The sequence below is a fragment of the Centropristis striata genome, chromosome 7, assembly GCF_030273125.1.
Source record: "Centropristis striata isolate RG_2023a ecotype Rhode Island chromosome 7, C.striata_1.0, whole genome shotgun sequence".
In the NCBI taxonomy this organism is placed as follows: Eukaryota; Metazoa; Chordata; class Actinopteri; order Perciformes; family Serranidae; genus Centropristis; species Centropristis striata.
Window position 1 is genome coordinate 10,012,014 of NC_081523.1, and position 27,185 is coordinate 10,039,198.

A 27,185-nucleotide genomic window follows, 5' to 3' on the forward strand; every position below is an offset into this window, starting at 1 on the left:
CATATACAGCAACTGAATTTGATGAAGTGAAGTGTTGACTAGACAAGCACAGAAGAAGTGTACAGTGTGCCTCCAGATGTGAGGGAAGATGGTGTCAGCCACTACCCAACATGGAAAGAACAGCAAAGGTGGAAGTACTGAGAGAAACTCCTCACTTTTCCCATGTGTTCTGCGCAAAATGCAATGTCCATCGCTGCCTAAACAAGAACAGGGACTGCTTATCACTTACCACTTGGCAAAAGAAAAGAAAAGAAAAAAATAGATTGAAAACAGTAGCTGTTTGAAAAATCATCTTTTATTCTTTCATCTTTCATGGAACAGCGCATGTAAATATTTGCCTGATGTTGTTATAATAAGCAAGTCATCATCACCGATTGTGACTCATTCTTGTTCAAGCAGAAATGCGCTGTGTTTGATCTTTGAAATAAAAAAAATACAATCAAACGATAAGACCCTAACATGTTGATTACTCATGAACAATGCAAATATTCTGCTATTTCTCAGCGGTATATATCTTATATCTCATAAAAATATATGTATATGTATAATTTAGCTTGCTGTCAAATACGTGGATCAGCAACATTAAAAAGCTGGTTGAGACGTATTACAATTTTACCAATTTATATGTAATGCACAAATTAGTGTGGAGATGTTCACCTAACTTGTCATCCCTTCAGATTTGATGAGGAGGTTGATACCATGCAGCCACTGATGAGATATAACTCAACTAAGTTTAACATAACCAAGATCAAAGAGCTGGTTACAGATTTTTCTTAGCACATGGTCAGACAAGATAATGTATTATGACCTACTTTACTGAGGTGGATATTTGTAACATTTTCTTAATTGCATTTGCCCTTTTTTAATTTTTCTTAACTCAATGCAGAAAGACTGGTATTAGTAACTTGCAGATTTAACAGTAAGTGTACATTTACAAAAGACTACAACTGTATCAACAGTGGTTCATCTTCACTGAAGTGCTTTAATAGATTTAAAGAGTTAAATATTTAAAGAAGAATATATTTGAACAAAGATAGCAGACATCATTCATGTTAATGTTTGGAGCTTTGTTCATTGATTATTTAATCTCCCCACTTAATATCATCCATTAACAGCAATGATCAGTTGACAAGTGCTCATAAAAAATAAATGATTGAGCAGTGCCGTTTCTTCTTCCTTTCTCCTCTTCGTCTATATGTCGTCAACCAATGTGTCGGCAGCGCCCTCGATGGCCTGACTCAGGACTGACAGGTGGTAGTGGACTTTTTCCCAGGCGCTGGACTGTTCCGATGACTCAGCGCTGGCAAAAGCATCAGCCAGACCTGGGAAGGTCGGCTGGCCGGCATCATTTGAAGCCCAGATAACATGCCTGTGTGACATATGGTTGAATGAAGAGTCAAATAACAATGATAGGCAGCTGAATAATTAACAGAGACGTGCTAAGTCACAATGAAGCAGATAATCACTGTCATTATCCCTAACATGGATGGCACGAGAAAAGGTGTCATGGACTCTGTGGGAGTTTCCTGCTCCTCTTAACTCCTCCCCCCTTTACCTCACTCCTGCTCATTCTGCCCCACACCTGAAGCTCATCTGTTCTTCAGTACTTTATGCTATCTATACATCAGAAGACTTGGAAAAGACTCCTGGAAAACTATAGGCTCACATCTAAAGACAAGTGTTTAGAGTTTTTAGTCTCAGACTGAGATTTTAGAATCTAGCATGGTAACTATTTAGAATGAATGAATGAATGAACCCTTTATTGTCATTGCACAGAGTAACAGGTACAAGTACAACGAAATTGAGCCATCATCCCGTCCAGAACGTATAAAACACCCAGAAACAATATCACAAACACATGAGGAGAGGAAAGGAGGAAAAAAAGCATGAAAAAAACCTCAGACTACAACTAGATTATTTTTAGTATTTTTAGTAATACTAGTAATACTTTTAGTATTTTTTTCCTACCATGCTCTTAGTAAAAACTTACAAAATGGAGAAGCAGCTTTTGGCTACAGCTGATCTGGTGTGTGCAGTGGTTTGTGTTGAAAAAACATCACAAAATGCCCACTCACAAAGCTGAAAAATTGTTTCTGTTTTTCTGACATGAAAAGTTGACTATTTTACAGTAAAAATAGACATAAGGGAGAATAAAGGAAAGTAAAATATTGATATGAATTCATGATATACATGTATGTCCTATTTAATTATAATGTGTTTAATTGAATAATTATATTTATCAGCTCTATCAACTTTCATTTAGTTAATCATCCATTAATCATTGATTATTTATTACTTATTTATGTATAGGCCTACATTTATTCATACATTTTAACTGGGTCTCCTTACTGTTTTCTTTACTAAGAAACAGCGCCCCCAAAAATCCCGCTTGTGGCCATAAATATATGACATCACTATATTTTTATTTAGGATGGAGCTTACTAGCATCATTGTGATGCTACTTTTTCCTGTGGAAGTGGTTTTATGGCCTGAAACCGAGGACCTTTCCCCCGCTCATCTATTGTTTGTTGATTGTGTTAAGTAACTGGGACTGGGAGGTTTGATATAATCGCAAACCTAAAAGACTGATATGAAACAGTGCAGATTACTACCTTAAACTTAACGATCGAGATGACGGGAGTGTGCCGTAGCTCCAGTAAAACTCCTAGATTTACTTAAGACTTTCAGTTTTTAGTCTGGGACTGTGAAAATCTTTTGGTGTAAACCCAGCATAGGCCTGTCAGTTTTCCTGTGTCTTTGCCACATTTTAGTTTATGCTCCTGCCTACTTTGTATCCCGCCTATTATTACTAAACTGTTTTTTGATTTTTGACCTTTGCTCTAATACCTGTTGTGCATCTTGGCTGACGTCTCTGTACCTTTGCCTTATTTTACTTTTTGGAACAGACTCTTCTGTTCTGTACTGTTTGCTTTTCTTCAGTAAATGCCTTACACTTCCTCTACGTGTGATTCTGCATGTGGGTCCTCTCTGATCTTTGACAAAAGGAGTGTGGGAGGGAGTCAGAGAGCTCTGAGAACCCTCAACAATGCATCATAATTGTATATTGTATGCAATGACTACTTTACATGTGTCAGCCACACTAGCCACTCTGCCAGGCTTTCCTTAGACACACCACTTTGGGCATACTCACAATGCTGATCCTCGATCCAATACTTGAGACATTTCACTCAAAACCAAAATGTCAAACTCTTAGATTACAATGTCTGTAAAATATTTCATGGCAATCTGTCCAATAAAGGTACTTCAGTCTAGACCTCAAACAAATGATCATAAATTACACAAATAAAAAATTACATGTCTGAAAATAAGTATAGACTTTTATGATACTACCCTTTTTTCATAACTCAAATAATTAACTCAATATTTATCATATTTATAGCTCACAAACAACTATCCCAGTTCTTCCATATACAACCCAAAGATATATCCAGTGTCAAACAGATATAACTAAAACAATTACCCCATGTTCATCTCAACAACCCTTCCTCACCCCTATACTCTGTTTTGTGTGTGTGACCATCTTTGTCAATTGTCGCTATGTGAGGTTTTAAGACTATATGCTGCAGCCCAAATAAACCAACTAAGAAAGTGTTAGGTAAATTTGCAGTCAAAAACCAAAACGAAATAAAAATAAAATGGTAACTTTGATGTATTCTGCTTCTGTTTTCTGGTAACCCTGTTGAATCAGAAGGTTCTACTTAAAACAGTAGTTTTTATCAGTTTTATCAGCAATTACATTTGCCTGCTTGGGGGCAAATATAAACAGTGGGTCTATGCTGGGCCCTCATTTCTCCCACTGTCTCTGTATCATATATACCTCGTGACTGTCAAGTACAGTACAAGCTGCTTTGTATTTTGCATACAGCCCCAGAAACCATCATGCACTCCCCACACATCATCATCTTACCTGGTTGCATATCTATCTGAGAAGGCCAGAGGATTCAAGAAAGCTCTGTCCAGCAGCATGAGCTGGTCGTTGATCCTTCTGATCTTCAGCGGTCTAAGAGAAGAGGGACACAGAGAGAGGGGGAGGCTTAACTGGCATTCATTTCCACATGCAGCCAAGGACATTAATAATGTCTGAATATGTATGTTTGTGCACTTACGTTTCATTTGCCAGGTCCAAACCGTGAATAACTTCGTCCAAATGAGTCGCTGCAGTGCGGAAGCTGGCCACTGCACGTTTTAGTGGTTCTGAAACAAGACACAGATCAGCTGTGTAGCCAGACAGACAGACAGAATTGATAAACCTGCCTAATACTTATTTTCATGTGAATTGTGTGCTGCAATATTTGCTGCCATTACTGAAGTATCCCTAACTTCCCTGTGCTTACCCATAGAGATTTTCTTTGCTTCCAGTTTATTCTGATAAAGTTTCACGGCTGTGCTGAGGTAGTCCTCCAGAAGTTCAGCATAGTCGCTGCAGTTTAGTGGCAACACCAGGCTGTCAGCCAGTCGGATCAGGATGTTTCCTGCTGTCCTGCCAACAGCTTGGTGACGAAAAAATCCTGAGAGGGGGAAGTGGCAGAATGAGATGTTATACACAAGAGGCATTGTTGAGAAATGTTTTACAATCTTTTCAGTTGTTAAATGTTACAACAGAAGATGGATAATTGAGTAGAAGCTGTTTGGCTGAGAAATACAAGGATTTTGTAGGTTTGAAGTGATAATGATAATAACAATAACATGATGTCACTGCTTACCAGGATCAATGAACTTTGAGGCGTAGTTAAAGGTTTCGTATGCGGTGTGGTACGCAGGGTAATAATGAGCATTTGTTTTATTCTGTATAAAGGGAAATCAGTCAAAACCAGATTTCAGTGCAATTCTTTCTCCTCACCAAACAAGACCAAAATGAGTAACAGTCTGTTTTTTCTTTTATACCGTGTTATATGAGTATGCCATGTCCATGGAAGTGATTCCCAGGTACTGGACAAAAGCAGCATAATCACTCAGTGAGATTGACACGGATCCCATCCTGTCAAAGTAAGAAAAAATGAAGCATTTTTTATTGAGTGCATGACAGAACAGGGATTTCCGTGTGGAGACCAGTGGCGGACTCAAGGGTGCCCTCTAGGGTGCCCTTTCATACAATAACTTATGATGATGTGCCCTCTAGAGCAAGAATATGGCTATGTTAACAGAATCCACAACAGAATTTACAAGAATACTGTCCAAATAAGATGCCCGAAATAAATCATAAAACAACCTTTATTCTCCTTTAAATCATTCATTAAAATATGCAATTATCAAGGTCAGTCTATATGATGGAATTGTGACATTAGAATGTGTGAGAGGCACCAAATTTGGGCTTTTATGGGAAAAAATTATCCAGCTATTTTTCCACGCTGGCTGGCTACTCCATGTCTGAGTGGAAAACCCTGTTAACAGCAATTAAAAATGACACAGTAGGATATTAATAAAGATTCTACAATACAGCATCACCCAACAATTGTAATCAAGGATGAGGACTATTTCATCATACATGATGCATCGTAGCTTTTTGCACGCTGGGGCCCCATGTTGTGCAGAATGTGCCCTTTTTATTTTTTCGCCCCTGCCCTTCAATCAGTCTGAGTCGGCCACTGCTCGAGACACATGACTTTTATGACTTTAGACTGAACATGACTAAATCAAAAATGGGGCCAAACAGGGACTTAGGTACCTCTGATTATGCTCTCTGCTGAAGAGCATTTCCATTTCCAATTACGAGCCAAACCTATCCAATACATAATAGGGATGAGACTTCTTGGTTTACATCAACAATAATACACATTCTTTGCATACAAAGTACAAATACAAAGTTTCATAAACTGTCAATAAGAGATGGGGGATTTGACATAAAAACCTTGAAAACGCTTCTCCCAGAATGGAAGCAACATGTGGGAAATTAGAAAGATGTGAAAAAGGTGAACTGTAGTTCATTACTTGGGTATGTGTCCATGGGCCGGGCTTGTCCTGCTGGAGTACTTTTTCCAGGTTTCATACAGAGAAATGGAATCCAGTCCAGGTGTATTGACCTGGGGAACAAACACACTTTGATGTGACAGGTTCCTGATGGTGTGTGGACAATAGTTTTGTTGAAGAAAAGCTGGAGAGAAACAACTGTAATTAGAGGAGAATCACCTGCTTTGTGGCTTTGAAGATGACATTCTGTAGTGATGGAATTGCAGCAGCCCTGTATGCGGCGTCGCCTGAAGAGTTTGACAATTAATGAGTGATGTTTTTATTTGTATAGCTGAACTATTAACTTGTACGAAGACACAAGCCTTGCAGTCAGTGAAAACAACCTACAAAGGCAGCCAGATTTTTTGTCTTACAGGGGATGTTTTGTTAGTAACGGTTGCAAACCCCTGGTCCAGGTGAACCCAAAGAGTCTGGCTTTTTTGAGGCTTTAGATTTATTTTACTCCTCATAGATAGTGCAGGTGGAGTTTCTTACCCAAAACAGCTATATCCACATTGATGTAAGCAACAGTTCGTTCACTTAGTTTGGTGAAGTATTGCTGGAAAGAGACAAGATCAAGGTAATATTTGTCACTGTGGGTTTTCAAAAAGTAATTAAAGTAGATACATTATGTAAGGCCGCTGTAGCGACTTACATTAGCTAACATTAGCCACCATAGCTAACATTAGCCACCAAGACAAGTTGTATCAGCAAAACCGCTGAGTGCACTGAATTGAGCAATGGAGCAATTGCTTATGAATGCAGGAACATATTGCAAATCACCTCTGTGTATTCTGTAGACCCAGTAATGCGGAACTCCTCCGCTCCCCAGCTTCCAAAGACCATGGACCTTCGAGGCCTCCATTTTCCTGCCACAGAGAGGAACAGAGATTAGCTATATATCCAACACTATAAACACAACAATTAGTCACTCATACAGCTATGACTGTCCTCACCCTGCTTGACCATCCTGCCCAGCAGTCTGGTCACTTCCAGGAAGACAGACGTCCCACTGCTTGGGTCAATGGCGCCATTAACCCAACCATCCCTGTGGTTCCCAAAGATCACATACCTGTCTGTGAACAAAAAGAAATGGTAGAGTAACCACAAGCTCTTAACAGATGATACAAGATGGCTGATTTGGACTTGGTCTTCAGTCTCACCTGGCTCAACACTCCCTCTGATAACTCCCATCACATTGGTGGAATTCCTTAACTCTTCATAGTTAAAGATGTCCATTTTCACGTCGCTGGAAAAGAAGTTCATATTCAGAAGTATGAAGCAACAAAGAATGAAAGCAAATATATGACCAACTGCCGTACTGCTGCTTCATCTGCAACAGGAGATTGTATTTAGAAAAAAACTGAATTTACTCGATACTCTGCACCCTGAAAAAGTTTAGCGTGTCATTAAAACAATATAAATGAATAGCCTGTGGTTCTGTTGTATGTTTGCCGGCTTGTGCACATTGAACTTGCAATTTTAGTCATTTACCTTGGACACTTAAGAAGCCCTTGAGCACAACATTAAGACAGAAAATAAAGGAACACACTCTGAATTACTCCTCTGTTTTCACTCCATTAAAATATACATACACACAAATACACACACACACACACACACACACACACACATATATATATATATATATGTATGTTGCTGGACATTACACTAAACTACTAAAACAGTGAAATAAGGCTTGAAAACAAGAGAAACAAGCCTTAAGATTTATAATTTTATATGCCGTAATGTATGAAGTAAAAATAAGCAAATCAGCTAAAGATGCAGCTGAATTTGTCAGGCAGTTGACTACCTGTTGTTGAAAATAGATGAATCTTTGAACCCCGGACCGCCTAAGTTGTAGGTACAGTTGAATGCTCCCTGCCATGGACCAGGAGCTGCTTCTCCACCTAGTTCGCTGAAATGGCAAAAAAATAAATAACGATAAAATAAAAATAGCTCATAACCAACCTATTTGGGCAACAAGCAGATTTGTCTCATCACACACCAGATTAGCCTGTAGGCATCCTCAAATCCAATTGGTTGGATTGGAACGGGAGGTATTCCTGTGATGTTCTCAACTGGAATTCTGTAGGTATCGTCTGCAAAAAAACAATTATGAAACACTGACTAACTCTTATGTCCAGAACTTTGTACAGTTGTGTTAAAAACATCATCTCATCCTCAGCACACAAAAAACAAAGGAGGGTGTTAAACTGTCTCTTGGACTCTTACAGGTTCAGGGGCATCCACATGGTTAACAAACTAATGTGGAAGGTTTATGTTGAAAATGTCTGTTTCACGGTGCAGCAGAGGATGCACTTTCTGAGAAGAACCTTTGATGCAGCTTCTGTTCTATCATACAGTAGTGGAGAGCTTATGCTATGGTACCTCTGCATGGTTTGGTAACCTGACAGTACAGTCAAAGGCTCAGATCATGCCACAAAGATCACAACACCTAGGCTGAAATATGTGTGTGGTGTAGTCCTTCTTGTCATTGATCACTGTTTTATGTTGTACAACTTTCTTTTTCTCCCTGTTGTATCGTAGTAACTTCATATTGCAGACACAATGTTCTTGGTTAGTTTCCCATCTGGAGAATAGTCTATCATAAAGGTTAAATATTAAGATGAAAATGATTAACATAATCAGATTTCATATTTATATCTTTGTTTGAAGATTAATGTTAATGTTGTAAAAGTGTCTCTCAAACTGCATTAAAGCAAAAGTTTAGCAGTAGTACAGCAAGCACACAATAAAAAGGAAATCAATATTGTACTGTGTACCGTTGTTTTCATACCTTTGGCAGCCAGGTAAGGTGTAAGGGCGTCTCCATACTCAAGTTTAAAGGAACCTCTCTTCACACCAGAGGGCGGCAGGTACCAGGAGTGAGGATACGTCTCATTGACATCTGACATGAGACCATTGTTGATGTCCATCGGGTCCATGTAGATGAGCATGCCAACAATACCGTAGGGTGCTGCATTGATGGCCTGGATGAGGAACACATGGCATTTTAACAATAACTTAAATGAAGATTTTAGGCCCATTTTGCAGTACGTAAACATTTCCAAAGTTTTTAAATGTGTTTTTAGTCACAATACTGTAAAAGAAAATCTAGCCATGCAAGACTGGTTTTGTTTTAACTGGTTAGACGGTAACTTTCTGTCCTCCATGCAAGACTGGTTTTGTTTTAACAGGTTAGACGGTAACTTTCTGTCCTCCATGCAAGACTGGTTTTGTTTTAATTGGTTAGACGGTAACTTTCTGTCCTCCATGCAAGACTGGTTTTGTTTTAACTGGTTAGACAGTAACTTTCTGTCCTCCACACCTCTTAACTATCTCAATAAATGTGTCGTTAAAGATTAGAGGTCCGTGTTAAAGATGCTTGCCAAAGCACGCAAAGCTCGCAATCATATAACTTCCACTTTTGGCAGGAACATTTTTGTTGCTATGTCTCTTCTTATCTTTTTATGAAATACAAAAAAAAAAACAAAGGACAATAAGTCACTTACAGTAACAGCTCTTCTCTCTCCTCCATATCTGGTGATAGCAATGGTTCCTCTAAGGTCGACTGTCTCGTTCAACTTTTGGTAGTCAATTAGTCTCCCCTGGTTGGCGTACACCAGTTTCCCCTGAAACCATCACAAAAATCAGCAATTGGCGAATAGAAGCACCGAAAGTGATGTGACAAAGGAACAGTTTCATGACAGAAGTTTAGATCCTCACAACGGAACAGAGATTTGGCATAAAAAAGTTAAACTACACACAGATAGGGCAACAATTTTCTATAAGAAATACTCTATCAATATACTGTATGCAATATATTCATTCAGATTTCCCAAATCTAACAAACAATGGATGGACCAACACCATTTTGATTGATTTTCCCTTGGTTGCACAATATATAAGCATGATTTAGGAAAATATTTTGCTTACTCAAATATTTATTCCTAATCACTGCCTCCTTTCATTACAAGCTTTTCTTTGGCCTCGTCCTTCCAGGATATAGATGGTTACAGATAGTAACATTACAGGTCAACCAGTTTTTGTCCCTCCTAACAGACTGGTTTATAAACTTATTGTACATCATAAAGTGTGCTGTTATCATGATGTGTGACGAACAGAAGCCTCGAGTAAGCTGTGTTTGTTATAAAATATAGTTGTGTGGCACCAGTAATCCGCCAGTCATTTAACTAAAAAACGTTGTGTAGACATATAAAAACTAAACCTTTCCCCAGACTGTAAGAAGTTAAGAAAAGGACCGAAAGGTTATAGCTACACTGTGTCTCTGCAATAAAATACTGGATGCTTTTTCTGTGACTACATTATATCATTTGGCTTATACAACCCCAATTCCAAAAAAGTAGGGACACTGTGTTAAATGTCATTAAAAAAGGATGCAATGATTTGCAAATCGTATCAATCCATATTATATTCCCAATAGAACATAAACAACATATCAAATGTTGAAACTGGGACATTTTACCATTTCATGGAAAATATTAGCTCACTTTGAATTTGATGGCAGCAACACCTCTCAAGAAAGTTGGGACAGGCTGAACAAATGGCTGTAAAAGTAATTGGTAATTGGTATCAAAGGTGCATTTAAGAGAAGTAGAGCCTCTCAGATGTAAAGATGGGCAGATGTTCACCAATCTGCGAAAAACTGTTTTTAAAAAATGTGGAACCGTTTCAGAGGTGTGGCTGTATATCAGTTACATTATACAGTATACTTCATGTCCTAAAGAGCCTGACTTAGTAGTACAGATTTGATTTCCAAGACAATGGTTGTCAATCTATTTGTGTTTTAAAAAAGCATTCTTTGGATTTTACCTAAAAATTTCCAATGAGCGGAAACTCATCATTTGGTAAAAGTTAATTGACAGTGGAAATCAGATATTTTCCCTCAGCATCATACAAGGATTTTGAGAATTATATGCAGCCTTTTGAGGTGAAAACAACAACAACACATCCCCGTTTGGAGAAGATTGGGTAAGATACTGTGGACTGTTATATTCAGATACATGCATTAATTGTATGAAGTGGATCAATATAAAGACACTCTACAATCTCTTGATTCATGTGGGGTATTTCAAAGTAAAAATCTTTTTTTTTTTTTAGGATTTTTACATTGTAGGCCTAAGCTAACAAACAGCAGGTTAAAAGTAATAATAATAATAATTGAGCTTTGCTTTGCTCCCACTAAAAATCAGAGATAGTTTCAGATACATGTGGGGTAGCTTTTTACCTTTGGGTGTCCAGCAGGGGAGTATGCAGCATATGGCTGAACCACGTCAGGATCATCTTGATCCGGAGGATACAGCTTCTCTTTTTCTCTTGCAGTGTGCAGCACAGTATCAGTCGGGCTCACTGAAATTAAAAAGTGATAGTGACCAGTTTGCCAGTGCCAGCTGCATCTTCTTCTGCGTCCATCTTATAATGTAATGTGACACGGTACTTTAAGGGAGAGTTCACAGACAGTTTACTGTTTAATATCACACTGACTGTATCCACTTTTATATCAGCACATTTAACAACCTGTTGACTCACCTACAGTGACCTTGTTGGGTTTCTTGGGGTCAGGGAAGGACAGATAGACCAAGTACTCTTCTCTCCAAGCCTGGTCAAGACCGGTTTCCTTGTCCTGCCATCTGTTCAGCATTAATTGCACTGTCTTCTCATCTCCAGGTGTGGTGGCCATGTGGGGCACTTTAGTCAACTCCCTGGAGGAAGATGAGAGTAAAGAAAGGTGTGATCCGGTAATGTTTTAGATAATTTACTGTCTAAAAACCTAAAAGGGCTATGGTGAATTTAAAGTGGTTCCTTGGGGAAATCTGTATGAGCCTTAAGTCTTTTTAGACTGAGGAATCTTAATGAAAAAAACAAAATAGAAAAGCTGCTTGAATATTGCTTAAAATCTTTTTATAATCCACCTTTTTTCGATTAGACATCCTGTTGATACATTGTTCAGCACGTGAACAAAATCGAAAGGATATAATTGACTGACCAAGAGAATAAAAATTTGATCACCAACTCACCTGAGGTTTTCCTTGATCTGGATGTTGTCCACCTCAGACATGAACTTCTCAATAAGGCTCTCGTCCACATCCTTCGCCACATCCTTCACCCAGGACGGCGCAGAGCTTCCGCTCTTGGTGATACCAAAGTGGCCGATGAGGATTCCTGCGGTCAGGACGACAGCACCACACACAATCCCAATAACCACCTGTGTAATCATTCTCCCCTTCATCTTCAATCAGGATCAGGAATGTTGTGATGTTGCTTAGGTAAGAGAAGATCCTCACATCTGATTCTCAAATGGCCACTGCAACACCAGTGCATCTGCAGATGTCACCTCCCATAGGAATACAAATCGATAGACATCCTTGTTGTAAAGTTTACTCATTAATGTGCGTTCATGGGATGGACTTTATCCATGTATTAAACATTCACATTGTTTCATTGTGCTATTCCAGGTGATATTCAGCAGTGCCTTAATGTATTTTGTTTGAACTGTTTCTATATTGCAATTATGATTTGAAAATGGATTTCTGGACTTATTCTGGATGAAAAGTGTCCCTCTACAAAGGATTACATAGGAGGATGGACTTTATATGTTCAATAAAGCTAAAAGAATTGGGTTAATCTGGATTCACTGATGAAAAGCAATATATTGCAATATAAGCATTGGCTTTATAATACCCTCAGCAGCTGAATGAGTACTGAAAGTACCACTCAAAGTTCAATATGAGGAACTATTACTCATCTGCTGCAAAGGATGTTTAAAGTAAAATTTTAGCCTCTGCTTAAACACATCCATGATGACCTAGAGAGTTGGTCTTCCTTACCACTCTTGATGCTGGGACGAATTTCTTTGATTAAGATGAATATTTTACCTCATTTGCTCTACAAATTTCAAATGATTCCAGTCCTACTAAATAATAATACTATTAAGATGGTGAATGGTTGGTTTAGATAATTCATATGGAACTGTAAAAGACCACGACTTAAATTAGCAAAATTGCAATTGCCATTGGGTCAGGGAGGATTCACAATTCCAAACATTAGACTGTATCAGTTGGCCTCCCAATTTCGATATCTAGTAGATTGGGTACGGAATGACCCGGACTCTGTCTGGCTCGATATTGAAGCATACAGTTTGGGTAAACCGTTACAATTAGCTAGTCTCCCATTTATCCTGAATCGGAATAAACTAGAGGTTACAGATGGTAATTTCACTGTGAAATCCACACTAAAGGCTTGGTACATGATTAAGAAATGGGGAAAAAGAACTGATGTTTTATCTACAATTACTCCAATACAAAGAAATACAGATATGACTGATAATGGGTTTGTTCTTTGGGAAAGTGCTGGTATCACAACTTTGAAAGACTTATTTGAAGGGGACAGAATAATGTCATATGACCAATTAAGACTGAAATATAAGCTATCACACACACATTTCTTTAAGTCAGAGGCTTTATACAGAATCCAATTCGGTATACATTTACTCTGGGAATGTCATCAATTGAACAACTACTATACAAAATACATAATAATAAAGCTATAGTAAGAAGATGCTATGAGGCCTTTTACAAGTCCAATAAGACTAACAATACAATTATGCAAAAATGGGCTCAGGATCATGGCGTGGCAATAGACTAAGCTATGGAGGCGGACATATGGGAGCATGCTAACAATATATCCATATGTAATAGAGCAAAGGAATCACAATTTAATTTACTGCACAGCCTCCAGATATCACCTGAACAGCTCTGTGTATGAAGTGTAATAAGGCAGTTGGTAGCTTTATACACACTGTATGGACGTGTGTGCATATCCAGGATTTCTGGGTAGCAGTGGCTTTGGAATTAGATTTGGTTTTTAATAAGGAGTTGGATCTGGACCCAGTGTGTCTTTTGTTGGGATTACCACACCCACAAATTAAAGCATTCCATTGTCACCCCATTTCTCGATTATGTTGGACCTAGAATATCTAACATATTTTTGAAGGTGCTCTATATCTGACATATAGCAGTTTAAATATGCATCAAATATGTTTTGATAAACACACAGAAATCTGACCAACAGTCACAGTCTCTTTACAGGAAACTTCTGCTTGATTGAGATATGAACAGCTCGGATTTGGGAAATACCAAGTGTGCACTTATATCAAGTATTTTTCATAACAGAAAATTACAGGACGTTGACCCTTAGTAACACAGAAACAATGACACACCAACCTGCAAAGTAAAAAGAGAGAAACTGGGTGTTTTTTTATCTCAGAGTTGTTCTGACCATTGAATGCGTTGTATCATCTGTTTTTAATGTCTGCTAAATAAATCCCGCACAAGGCTGTGATTCAAATCTATCTGTTTGTCAAGTGTTTTCTTTAAAGATTTTCTACAACATTAATGCTGAACAGATGGCAGGACAAAGAAACCGGTCTTGACCTGGTTTGGAGAGAGGAGTACTTGGTCTATCTGTCCTTCCCTGACCCCAAGAAACCCAACAAGGTCACTGTAGGTGAGTCAACAAGTTGTTAAATGTGCTGATATGAAAGACAGTCAGTGTGATGTTAAACACTAAACTGAACTCTCCCTTAAAGTACCGTGTCACATTACATTATAAGATGGACACAGAAGAAGATGCAGTGTAAGCTGGCACTGGCAAACTGGTCACTATCACTTTTTAATTTCAGTGAGCCCGACTGATACTGTGCTGCACACTGTCAGAGAAAAAGAGAAGCCATATTCCCCGGAACAAGATGATCCTGACGTGGTTCAGCCATATGCTGCATACGCCCCTGTTGGACACCCAAAGGTAAAAAACTACCCCACATATATCTGAAACCATGTTTAAATATCTTAAAAGATCTCTGACTGTCAGTGGGTGTAAAGCAAAGCTCTGTTATTATTATTACTTTTAACCTGCCCCTTGTTAGCACATAGCAGAGCTGCCTGGCGTATATGCCTACAATTTAAAAAAAATCATTAAAATACCTTTGCAACATAAGATTTTACTTTGGAATATTCCACATGATTCAAAAGATTTTATACTGGTCCACTTCACTTCCGCCATGGCCCTCGTGGCCCTCGTGAAATTCCTGCCCTGGTCTGTACGCTGTCAGGTCCTCCTTTCTTTTTTTCTGATGACTCAGCTGTTGTCGGGTGTATAAGAGAGGGAGAGGAGGGTGAGTACAGGACACTGGTGGACAGATTTGTAGAGTGGTCCGAACAGAATCACCTGAAGCTGAACGTCACCAAGACCAGAGAGATGGTGATTGACTTCAGGAGGAAGAAGATGCTTCCACAGCCACTTCTGATCAGGGGGGAGGTGGTGGAGGAGGTGGAGGACTACAAATACCTCGGAGTGGTGATCGGCAACAGACTGGACTGGAAATCTAACACAGAGGCTGTGTACAAGAAGGGGATGAGCAGACTCTATTTCCTGAGGAAGCTGAGATCCTTCAATGTGTGCAGCAAGATGTTGGAGATCTTTTACCAGTCTGTTGTTGCCAGCGCCATTTTCTTTGCTGCTGTGTGTTGGGGCAGCAGCATCAGAGCCAGCGACACCAACAGACTTGATAAGATTATCAAGAAGGCTGGCTCTGTACTTGGTCTCAGGCTGGAGACTTTTGAGACTGTGGTGGAGAAGACACTGAACAAACTGCTGGCCATCATGGACAATGATCAGCACCCTCTCCATCACACAGTAGAAAGACAGCGGAGCACCTTCTCTCACAGGCTGCTCCAGCTCCGCTGTCATAGGGACAGATATAAAAAATCTTTCCTGCCACATGCCATCACACTGTACAATAACAAATAGCCTGGTTTATTACATACCGTTCGTTATGCACTTTATGTGTTCTTTATGCACACTGTTCATTGCACCTTATTTGTTCCATAGCACCAACATTTTTATACTGTATATTCATATTTATTCTGCACTGGAATTCTATTCTACTCCTTAATACATACTCCTTCTTTAGACACTTTATATTTTATTGTATTTTTATTGTATTTTATATTTTATTGCTTGAAGTATGCCTAGATTGTTCTTTTTATTTAATTGTCATTGTCTATGTGTGTAATGCTGATGCTACACTGTAATTTCCCAGCTTGGGATAAATAAAGTATATCTATCTATCTATCTATCAGTGGGCTCATGCATCCAGATTGGCCTGCCACCCGGGGGTCCAACACACGTTGGCCAGTCTCCGCCAGAGGTTTTGGTGGCCCCACATGCCTGAAGACTGGGATGTTGACACTGTTAAGAGGCTCCTCAAGTCTCGGCGCCGGGGGAAAGGTATTCAGTACCTGGTGGATTGGGAGGGCTACGGACCTGAAGAGAGGTGCGGGTTTCCACCAGAGACATCTTCGACCCCACCCTCATCAGGGAGTTCAACCGTCTGCACCCAGACCAGCACAGTAGGACGCCTGGAGGGTGTCCATAGAGGAGGGGGTACTGTCATGGTCCCTGTAGGAGTTTTCTGCTCCTTTATCTGTTTCCCCCTGCACTAACGTCTCCTGCTCATTCAGCCACAGCCCTGAAACTCTTTCAGCTCCACCCCTGAAGCTCATTACTTCCACTCTATTTAAGACTGTCAGTTCCTCTGCCTCATTGCCAGATCTTAGTTAGTGCTCCTGCCTGCTCTGTATCCCGCAGTTGATTACTCGTTGTTGTTGTTTTTTTCATTTTTGACCATTGCCTGCTACCTGTCATCAACCTGCCTGACGTATCTGTATCTTTGCTTTTGTTGGAAGTGAAGCTTTTTTGTCTAAATCCTGCCTCTGCCTGTGATTCTGGTTTTGGTTCTGCCCTGATCCGTGACACTTATTCCAGGGAGGAAAATGATTAAGCAAGTGGTTGTTGGGATTGTGTGTGGTGCTGTCGTCCTGACCGCAGGAATCCTCATCCGCCACCTTGGTATCACCAAAGGCGGCAGCTCGCCGCCGTCCTGGGTGAAGGATTTGGCGAAGGATGTGGACGAGAGCCTTATTAAGAAGTTCATGTCTGAGGTGGACAACATCCAGATCCAGGAAAACCTCAGGTGAGTTGGTGATAACATTTAGATTCTCTTGGTCAGTCATTTGTATGCTTTTTATTTAGTTTTTGATTAAAGTGATAAAACTTTTGAGAACAGTAAGTCTTTATGAAAAAAGGTGGATTATAATAAGATCTTAAGCAATATTCAAGCAGCTTTTGTATTTATTTTTTTACATTAAGATGTCTCAGTCTAAAAAGGCTCAAGGCTCATACACATTGCTATGAGGTCATAAGATTTATAGCATCATGAAATTATTGTTAAGGTTTCTTGATAAATTAGATGTCAATTGATCCCTTTGTGGTTTCCCCAAGGAACCACTTTAAATTCACCATTGCCCTTTTAGGTTTTAGACAGTAAATTATCCAAAACATTACCGGATCACACCTTTCTTTACTCTCATCTTCCTCCACAGGGAGTTGTCTAAAGTGCCCCACATGGCCACCACACCTGGAGATGAGAAGACAGTGCAGTTAATGCTGAACAGATGGCAGGACAAAGAAACCGGTCTTGACCTGGCTTGGAGAGAAGAGTACTTGGTCTATCTGTCCTTCCCTGACCCCAAGAACCCCAACAAGGTCACTGTAGGTGACTGTGCTGCACACTGTCAGAGAAAAAGAGAAGCCATATTCCCCGGAACAAGATGATCCTGACGTGGTTCAGCCATATGCTGCATACGCCCCTGCTGGACACCCAAAGGTAAAAAACTACCCCACATATATCTGAAACCAATTGGATGAATATAACAGTCCACAGTATCTTCCCCATTCTGCACAATTTTATTTTCATTTAACACAGCGACCCAACTTTTTGGGAATTGTGGTTATACAAGCCAAATAATATAATGTAGTCACAGAAAAAGCATCCAGTATTTTTTAGCAGAGACACAGTGTATAAATTAACAGATTCATACTTAACAACTTTACCTCTCCTAACCTTTAAGTTAAATGATTGGTGAATTACTGGCACCACACAACTATATTTTGCAACAAATACAGCTTCCTCGAGGCTTCTGTTTGTCACCTCATGTACTGATTACAGCACACTTTATGATGTACAATCAGTTTGTTGAGAGGGACAAAACACTGATTGATCTGTAATCTTACTATCTGTGACCATCTACAGTCATGGAAAAAAATATTAGACCACCATTGTTTTCTTCAATTTCTTCTTCATTTTAATGTCTGGTACAACTAAAGGTACTTTTGTTTGGACAAATATAATGATAACAATAAAAGTAGCTCATAAGAGTCTACTTTAAGAGCTGATATGTAGCCATTTTCCAGGGTTTTCTTGATAAAGATTTTGGTTATTATCAAGAAAACCATGGAAAATTATATCAGCTCTTAAATTAAACTCTTTACCTTTAGTTGTACTAGTTATTAAAATGAAAAAGAAATTGAAGAAAACAATGGTCTAATTTTTTTCCATGACTGGTTTCCTTGAAGGACGAGGCCAAAGAAAAGCTTGTTATGAAAGGAGGCAGTGCAGGGCCGGTTATTCCTACAGGCCACCAAGGCGGCTGCCTAGGGCGCCAAATTGGCAGGGGGCACCCCCTTGTGGCGCCCTTAAGCATACATCTTTGTTTTAACAACATAATGAAATCTTTCCAAACATGTGGGTCGCCCTCAGAGTTGCTGCTACCCTTCCAGTGACAGTAGCTTCTGCAGAGAGAAGCTTTTCAAAGTTAAAGTTGATCAAAACATACCTTAGGTCAACAATGAGCCAAGAACGTCTCAATGGGCTTGCTCTAATAAGTATAAACCAAGACGTGTCAAGCCAGATATCATTCGATGACACCATTGATGAATTCGCGATTAGGAAGGCTCGGTGTGTTCCATTGTGAGCAGTTGGTTGTGAAATACCATAGCAATTTACACTTTGGTGTTGAACTTTGGTGGTGAAATACCATACTACTTTACACTTTGATGGTGAAATACCATATTACTTTAACCTTTGATGGTGAAATACCATAGTACTTACATTTTTACATTTCTTAATTTTTTATATTTATTTTTATTGCATTTGTACATTTTATTTATTTTCAGTCTTTACAATCAACAGATCTGTGTTTTCTCATTTATATATTCTTATTTTCAATTCAGTTGTTGTTGGTAAAGTTCCTAAGTTTCTAAAAATTAAAATGTTGAGACCATTATATTGCCTGTATGTAGTTCATGTATCAAATATAAATGCACATTTAAATTTCATTTTTATGTTTATTTTTATTGCATTTGTATGTCTACATTTTATTTATTTTCAGTCTTTGCCATTCTTAATTTGATGAAGATCTGTGTTTTGTTATTTATTTATTTATTCGTATTTTCAATTCAGTTGTTGTTGGTAAAGTTCCAAAGTTTCTAAAAATAAAAATGTTCTGAGACCATTACCTTGCTTGTAGTTCATGTATCAAATATTAATGTACAGCATAATACATATAACATAGTGTACCTATATCAGAATGAATACATGGAATGGATGTGGTTGGGGGGGGGAACCGGCCCTGAGGCAGTGATTAGGAATAAAATGAATATATATTATTATATATATATATAATATATTATATATATATATAATATTAATGTACAGCATAATACATATAACATATAATAACATATATATATATAAATATAATTATATATAACATATATAATTTTGCAACAAATACAGCTTCCTCGAGGCTTCTGTTTGTCACCTCATGTACTGATTACAGCACACTTTATGATGTACAATCATAAAGTGCAGTACAGTTTGCTGAGAGGGACAAAACACTGATTGATCTGTAATCTTACTATCTGTGACCATCTACAGTCATGGAAAAAAATATTAGACCACCATTGTTTTCTTCAATTTCTTCTTCATTTAATGTCTGGTACAACTAAAGGTACTTTTGTTTGGACAAATATAATGATAACAATAAAAGTAGCTCATAAGAGTCTAATTTAAGAGCTGATATCTAGCCATTTTCCAGGGTTTTCTTGATAAAGATTTTGGTTATTATCAAGAAAACCATGGAAAATTATATCAGCTCTTAAATTAAACTCTTTACCTTTAGTTGTACTAGTTATTAAAATGAATAAGAAATTGAAGAAAACAATGGTCTATTTTTTTTCCATGACTGGTTTCCTTGAAGGACGAGGCCAAAAAAAAGCTTGTTATGAAAGGAGGCAGTGATTAGGAATAAAATGAAGTCTTTTTTTAGTCTGTATTATAAAAAAATCTTCATATTTTTTGTAGTCCACGGAATATAAGTGAAACTGCTGTTGGGTTATTTTGTTAATAAATATATTGCATGTAGTATGTTAATATAGTATTTCTCATAGAAAAAATGTCATATCTGTGTGTAGTTTAACTTTTTTCTGCTGAATCTCAATTCAGTTGTGAGGATCTAAACTTTAGTCATGTAAATATATTTAGTCACATCACTTTTGGTGCTTCTATTGGCCAATTGTTGATTTTTGTGATGGTTTTAGGGGAAACTGGTGTACGCCAACCAGGGGAGACTAATTGACTACCAGACGTTGAACGAGACAGTCGACCTTAGAGGAACCATTGCTATCACCAGATATGGTGGAGAAATAAGAGCTGTTAAAGTAAGTGAATTATTATCCTTTTTGTTTGTTTATATTTCATAAAAAGATAAGAAGAGACATAGCAACAAAAATGTCCCTGCCACAAGTGGAAGTTAAATGATTGCGAGCTTTGCGTGCTTTGGCAAGCATCTTTAACACGGACCTCTAATCTTTATCGACACATTTATTGAGATAGTTAAAAGGTGTGGAGGACAGAAAGTTACCGTCTAACCAGTTAAAACAAAACCAGTCTTGCATGGAGGACAGAAAGTTACCGTCTAACAAGTTAAAACAAAACCAGTCTTGCATGGAGGACAGAAAGTTACCGTCTAACCAGTTAAAACAAAACCAGTCTTGCATGACTAGATTTCCCTTTATATTATTGTGACTAAAAACAGAAAACACATTTAAAAACTTTGGAAAATTTTAAAATCTTCATTTAAGTTGTTAGAATGCCATGTGTTCCTCATCCAGGCCATCAATGCAGCACTCTACGGTGTAGTTGGCATGGTCATCTACTCTGACCCGATGGACATCAACAATGGTCTCATGTCAGATGTCAATGAGACGTATCCTCACTCCTGGTACCTGCCGCCCTCTGGTGTGAAGAGAGGTTCCTTTAAAATTGAGTATGGAGACCCCCTTACACCTTACCTGGCTGCCAAAGGTATAAAAACAATGGTACACAGTACAATATTGAAAACATTAAATCTGATTAAAATAATTGTTAGAGCCATTTATATGTATTGGGGTCATTTCCCAATTGTCACAGTGGGTGGCGTATTGGACAACGGCATGTGTGAATGCATAAGTAGAGGAAGAGGTAATTACTCCTCAGGTGTGTTGCTTACCGGGAGAAGCACACAGTTTTTGACCGTCCTTTAACTACCGGCTAACCTTTAAGCCCTTTTGTTTGTTTTATGCCAGTTACTTATGTAAATGTGTGTATAGCAAAGCTGTAGTGATACATGTAAATAAATACGTCTTGAGCGCAAGATCGCAGATGTTTTGAATGACTACAAGGAGTCGCCGCATGACGACGCGTCAATTACGTTCCCGGTACCAGCCCCTCATTGTGGCTTAGGTTTTGTTTTTATCTAAATCAAGTCACAACATTAAGTCAAAAACTTCGCTTCAGTTAGTTCGTTGGCTTTCGTTCACGGAGGAAGACTCGACGCTGGATTTCCTACATGTGTTTGGCAGCTCGGAAGATGTTTACAACCGTTACCATGGAGACGCACCGGTCAGCAGCTGATTCATTCACCCGGATTGTGACATCACGGCGCCCACCGCTTGTGAGGTAAAGAGTAGCGCTACCAACGTTATGGCCATATTAAAAGTGTGCACACAACTTTGCGAGTGTAAATCCAATGCATTGGTCGCTAAAATAACACTGATAAACTGAACTGTATTTCGTTGCTTTCATCCCGGATTTGTGTTGCGGTGTGAATTAAAGGACATTATGGACGGTAAAGCAGACGTGGCTGCTGCGGAGCCAGTGGCTGCTGCATCGTCTGTGGAAGAGGGAAATGTTAATAAGACAGAACCTGTAAAAAGTAAACGGTCTATTATATTAACACACAAAGCTCTTGTTGCAAAGGTAGAAAAGTTACAAGATGTAAGAAAAGACAAATTAAGTAAGGCTAAAAAAAACTAAGAAATGTAACTCAAGAGCTTATGCAGAGTGGTAATGCAAAAGAGGTAAAGCATACACTGCAAAAAATAGTGCTTTTGTGTGGGGAAGCCAAAGATGCTCATGTGGCTCTGATGCCTTTAATGTCCACTGAAGAAAGTGATAAACAAGACACTTGGTTTGCTGCAAAAATTATTGTTGAAAATGGTTTCATTTCTGAGGTTGAAAAATGGTTGGTACATGATCATGGTGGTGATGATGGTGGTGAAGTTGATGATGTTCACCCTGATGACAGCATATCAAATGTTGCCAGTAGACAGTCTCACCAAAAAAGCATATGTAGTAGTAAAGGAAGTAACAAAAGTGGAAAAAGCAGTAATAAAAGTGGCAAAACCACAGCTTCATCTCTCCTTAAAGCAGAAGCAGAAAAGGCTGCACTTCTCGCTAGAGCTGCAGCTTTAAAGGGAAGACATGCTCTAGAGGCCCAGGAAGAGCAGCTGAGAAGAAAAAGGGAGCAGCTCGAGATTGATGCTGAAATGGCTGCATCCACTGCAAAGTTAGCAGTTTTTCAAGCTGCTGCAGAATGCTCCAGTAACTCACAAGCACCTTCTGATGGAATGAATTCTTACTGGCAAAGGAATGAAAAACAAAACCTAAATTCCAAAGGACTCAATCCTGCAGCAAACTCATTTAAACCACACACGTGGAGTGCAATGCCACAAAGCAGCTTCACAGTGGCACAAAAGGATCCAAGTGCACTTAACGCACACTCTGAGGAAAAAACACAGCCGATCTTTGGATCAAAATATGAGACAAATCGGAAAAGGGAAACAGAATAATTTGGAACAATGCAGTATGGAGATACACAACAAAGCCTCTCTCTGCCAGTCAACAATGTGCAGTCTGCATCAGTGGAGCAACAGCATTTATATTCTGTACCAGTACAAGGAGACCTGTGCACCATAATGCACCGACAAAATGAAATTACAGAAGCTCTGGTCCAACAACAGCGCTTAATGTCCTTGCCTTCTCGAGACATTTCAACATTCGACGGCGATCCTCTTCAGTATAAAACCTTCATAAGAGCCTTTGAACATAGTGTGGAATCAAAGGCTAGCAAAGCTGACTGCCTTTATTTTTTGGAGCAATTTACAAGAGGGCAGCCCAGAGAATTGGTGAGGAGCTGTCAGTACATGATTCCTGACAGAGGTTATCAACTGGCTAAAGAGCTTCTCCAAGAACATTTTGGAAACCAATATAGGATTGGTGCAGCCTATATGGAGAAGGCTTTGACGTGGCCTGCAGTGAAGGCAGAGGATGTGGGAGCACTGCAAGCCTTCTCTCTATTTCTGCGAAGTTGTTGCAATGTTATGGAGGAACTTCAATATGTGCAAGAGCTGGACATGCCAACTAATATGAGAGCAATCATGACAAAGTTGCCATTTAAGTACAGAGAAAAATGGAGGATAAGGGGATATGAAATACTGGAGAGGAATAATCGTAGAGCTTGCTTTAAAGATATGGTCTCATTTATCGAACGTCAAGTTAAGATCATTTCTGATCCGCTTTTTGGAGACATCCAAGACATGGTATGTGGTGTGCCTGTGTGGCAAGTGGAGGGGTGGAAAAGGATCACCGACAACGCCACCTGGGGAGTTTCACCCCAGGAGATAGTTTATATGAGATGGTTAGAGTTACTATAGGTCTACACAGGTCCGTATACCACAGGCAGAGACGTATTTGGCTAAGTAGAAAATAGTTTATTTTACAATCAATTAAAATATCACTTGAACAGTACTGGCTCGTAATTGCGTACTGGGGCCGCAGAGCGGAATGAACAGGACTGTGGAGGCTACGGCGGCCCAAAATCAAATCAAGGGGAGGGGGATAACTAACCAAAAACACCAGTGACACTGCAAACACACACACTCGCAAGGGGTTCGTGAAGAAAATCCCACCACCAGGGATTGGGTCGCCGCCTGGCCCTCCGCACAAGTTATAAAATTGGCCTACCAGTTAATATGGCCCTTAATTGCTACTTAACACACATACGTACACACAAACACACGCACACACTATACTTTAAGTAATTAAGAAAACAAAAAACGAAACAGACCATCACATAAAAGGTAAATAATGTTCCTAAAACAACAAACAGTAAATAATGTTCATCAACAAATTAAACAATGAATACAAAATAAATCTTTTCAAGAATGATTAATAAACTAACAAAATCCTTAGAGTAGCAATAGGCCCCGACACCAGCTCTGTGAAGAGCCTTAGTACATTGCTTCAACACAGCTCAGAAGAGCGGAGGAGTCAAAACGGCTTCAGTGAGCCAAAACAGTCAGAGTGAACCAAACGCAGCCAAATCAGCCAAAACAGCTCCAGTAAGCCAAAACAGCAGTGGGTCCAGGAGATGGTGGCTTTAATAGTTTCTGGGCCTCACCAGCAGGATATTACGGAGCGCCGAGAGGTCTAGGACAACAGAGCAGGAAAATACAATCAGTCGGGAGCGGCACAACAGGCTGAAATGAGAGGCGGACAACGCCGACTTACCACGTGGAGACCGCGCCACAACGCCAACAGGCCCCCAGCAGGGCAGCTCAGCCCCGCCCCGTGACTCCAGCAGTCCGCCACACTGCAGCAGAAACAGCCATATCACCAAACAGTCAACACGTGATTGAGAGAGAAAGCAGCAGTGTGCGCCAATGCACCTTACCCGTAGGCCAAAGGAGAGTGCGCGTCGTTCTGGCGACACGCCAAAGACGCTCGGATGCTGGGCACGCCGCACTGCGCTGAAGGACAGAGCTTGCGTTATGGCAAAACGCTGAAGACGCTCTGGTGCCAGCACGCCACGCGACTTCACCACGCCACAGCCACCACCACGGACGAGCGGAACAGAAAGAGAGAGATCGCACCAGGTGTACCCCGGCTCCTATATATAAGGTGCGCTCCCCGCCCACAAATCAGTGCCACAGGGGGACACAGCGCCCCACTGTGGAGGAGTAAGCCGTGCTCCGGCCACACCTGCATTGAAGAGTGTTAATAAGTTCAAGTCACTCTCAAAGTTCAACAAGGTTAGAGGTAACAGCTTCGCCACAGTCACTGTTAGTGGTGCAACCAAGGGATGTGGAACTTCAGGCTCAGTCCCAGAAAAGCCGGACTTAAAGGCAAGCATTCAAGAAGCATGTGTCTGCTGCTCTCAGTTTCACAGACTGGAAGAGTGTTCAAAACTGAAAGGGAAGAAGCATCGGGACAAAATTGACTTTTTGAAGGAAAAGGGGTTGTGTTTTGGCTGCCTGTGTAGTGGACACAGGAGCAAGTATTGCGACAGGCGCTTAACTTGCGAAGATTGTGGTCAGAACCATCCTACGGTGCTTCATATCTCTGGAAAGATAAGAGCCAGCACAGGAAGTGAACACACTAAAGGCACAGCACATGTTAAACCACCTACATCAGAAACTTGCGGACATACAGGGGCCGGAAAGGAGGATAGCATTTTGCCTATCTTGCCAGTCCAGGTTAAATCCATCAGAGGAAGCAAGATAATACAAACATATGCATTCCTGGATCCTGGGAGTACGGCTACTTTCTGCTCAGAGCATCTTATGCAAAGGCTGAACATTACTGGTAGGAAAACCAGTTTCCTTTTGCGCACTATGGGACAGGAAAGGGTTGTTTCAACTAGCACCCTGAATGGGTTGGAGGTGGCTGGTCTTGGCAGTAACAGCTTCTACAGTCTCCCAGAAGTATTCACACAAAATAAAATGCCTGTAAGCACCAGTAACATTATCACACAGGGAGAATTGCAGAAATGGCCATATCTCTCCGATGTACAGATCCCCTTTATTGATGCTGAGGTCGAACTGTTGATTGGCACTAACGCCCCTAAGGTATTGGAACCATGGGAGGTCATCAACAGCAAAGAGAATGGCCCATATGCAGTACGAACTGTTCTTGGCTGGGTAGTTAATGGTCCCCTTCAGGATGGAGAAAGCAGCAGGCCCAAAACAGGATTTTCAGTGGCTGCTGTCAATAGGATTTCTGTCTGTAAACTAGAGGAAATGCTGAGCAACCAATACAGTCATGACTTGAATGAGCGGAGTTCAGAGGAACAAGGAGCATCAAGAGAAGATATTAGGTTCTTAAAGATGATGGACGAGTCAACACAGCTGCAGGATGGACATTACAGTTTGAAAATGCCCTTCAGAAGGAACCAGTTCTCGCTTCCTAACAACCTTTCTATGGTTAAGCAAAGGCTGCTGGGATTAAAAGGGAAGTTCAGGAAAGATGAACTATTCCACAAGGAATATACCAGCTTCTTTACTGATGTAATTAAGAACGGCTATGCGGAGAAAGTGCCTCAACATCAGCTGGAAGGTGGAAATGGAAGGCTCTGGTATATACCCCATCATGGTGTATACCATCCCAAAAAGGGTACACTGCGTGTTGTGTTTGACTGTTCAGCTGAGTTTAAGGGAACTTCACTCAACAGCCAGCTGCTACAAGGCCCAAACCTGACTAGTTCACTGTTGGGTGTTCTAACCAGATTCAGACAGGAGCCAGTCGCATTTATGGGAGACATTAAATCTATGTTTTACCAAGTTAGGGTGGCTGAAGAGGACAAAGACTTCCTACGCTTTTTGTGGTGGCCTGAGGGCAATGTGAACCAAGAGATGGAAGAATTTCGAATGGCAGTTCATTTGTTCGGGGCTGTCTCTTCCCCAAGTTGTGCCAGTTACGCACTCAGGAGAACTGCAGAGGACAATCGGGCTAACTTCCCACTAGAGGTTGTGGAAACAGTCAGAAGAAATTTTTATGTCGATGACTGTTTGAAGAGCTTGCGCTCAGACGAGGAGGCAGTTGCCATGGTTCAAGCTCTCACCGAAATCTGCCAAAAGGGAGGCTTCACTTTGACAAAGTGGATCAGTAATAGCCGGGCAGTATTGCAAACCATTGA

General features: G+C 40.0%; 1 protein-coding gene and 1 pseudogene across 1 annotated transcript; one reads left to right on the top strand and one right to left on the bottom strand.

Moving 5' to 3' along the window:
* Positions 1-1,054: 1,054 nt before the first annotated feature.
* Positions 1,055-12,208, bottom strand: LOC131975006 (aminopeptidase NAALADL1-like). Its single transcript, XM_059337526.1, has 19 exons — positions 12,009-12,208; positions 11,521-11,693; positions 11,219-11,340; positions 9,483-9,602; positions 8,768-8,960; positions 7,976-8,069; positions 7,781-7,885; positions 7,131-7,216; positions 6,924-7,043; positions 6,751-6,836; positions 6,463-6,526; positions 6,148-6,215; positions 5,950-6,041; positions 4,906-4,999; positions 4,725-4,806; positions 4,356-4,529; positions 4,128-4,215; positions 3,929-4,021; positions 1,055-1,369 (listed from the first exon to the last, which is right to left on the bottom strand). Exons 1-19 carry the CDS (start codon positions 12,206-12,208, stop codon positions 1,192-1,194), a joined length of 2,232 nt encoding a protein of 743 aa, XP_059193509.1. The 3' UTR covers positions 1,055-1,191.
* A 4,089-nt stretch (positions 12,209-16,297) lies between these two features.
* On the top strand, positions 16,298-21,893 carry LOC131974395 (aminopeptidase NAALADL1-like; annotated as a pseudogene).
* The last annotated feature ends 5,292 nt before the right edge of the window (positions 21,894-27,185 follow it).

What these genes read in the sequence shown, in the direction of transcription:
- LOC131975006 (XM_059337526.1), bottom strand. Translation starts at nt 12,208, where the DNA reads ATGATTACACAGGTGGTTATTGGGATTGTGTGTGGTGCTGTCGTCCTG. An exon ending in CAGATCAAGGAAAACCTCAG is followed by an intron (nt 11,694 to 12,008) that starts GTGAGTTGGTGA and finishes ATCTTCCTCCAG; the next exon opens with GGAGTTGACTAAAGTGCCCC. An exon ending in ACCCAACAAGGTCACTGTAG is followed by an intron (nt 11,341 to 11,520) that starts GTGAGTCAACAG and finishes TTTTAATTTCAG; the next exon opens with TGAGCCCGACTGATACTGTG.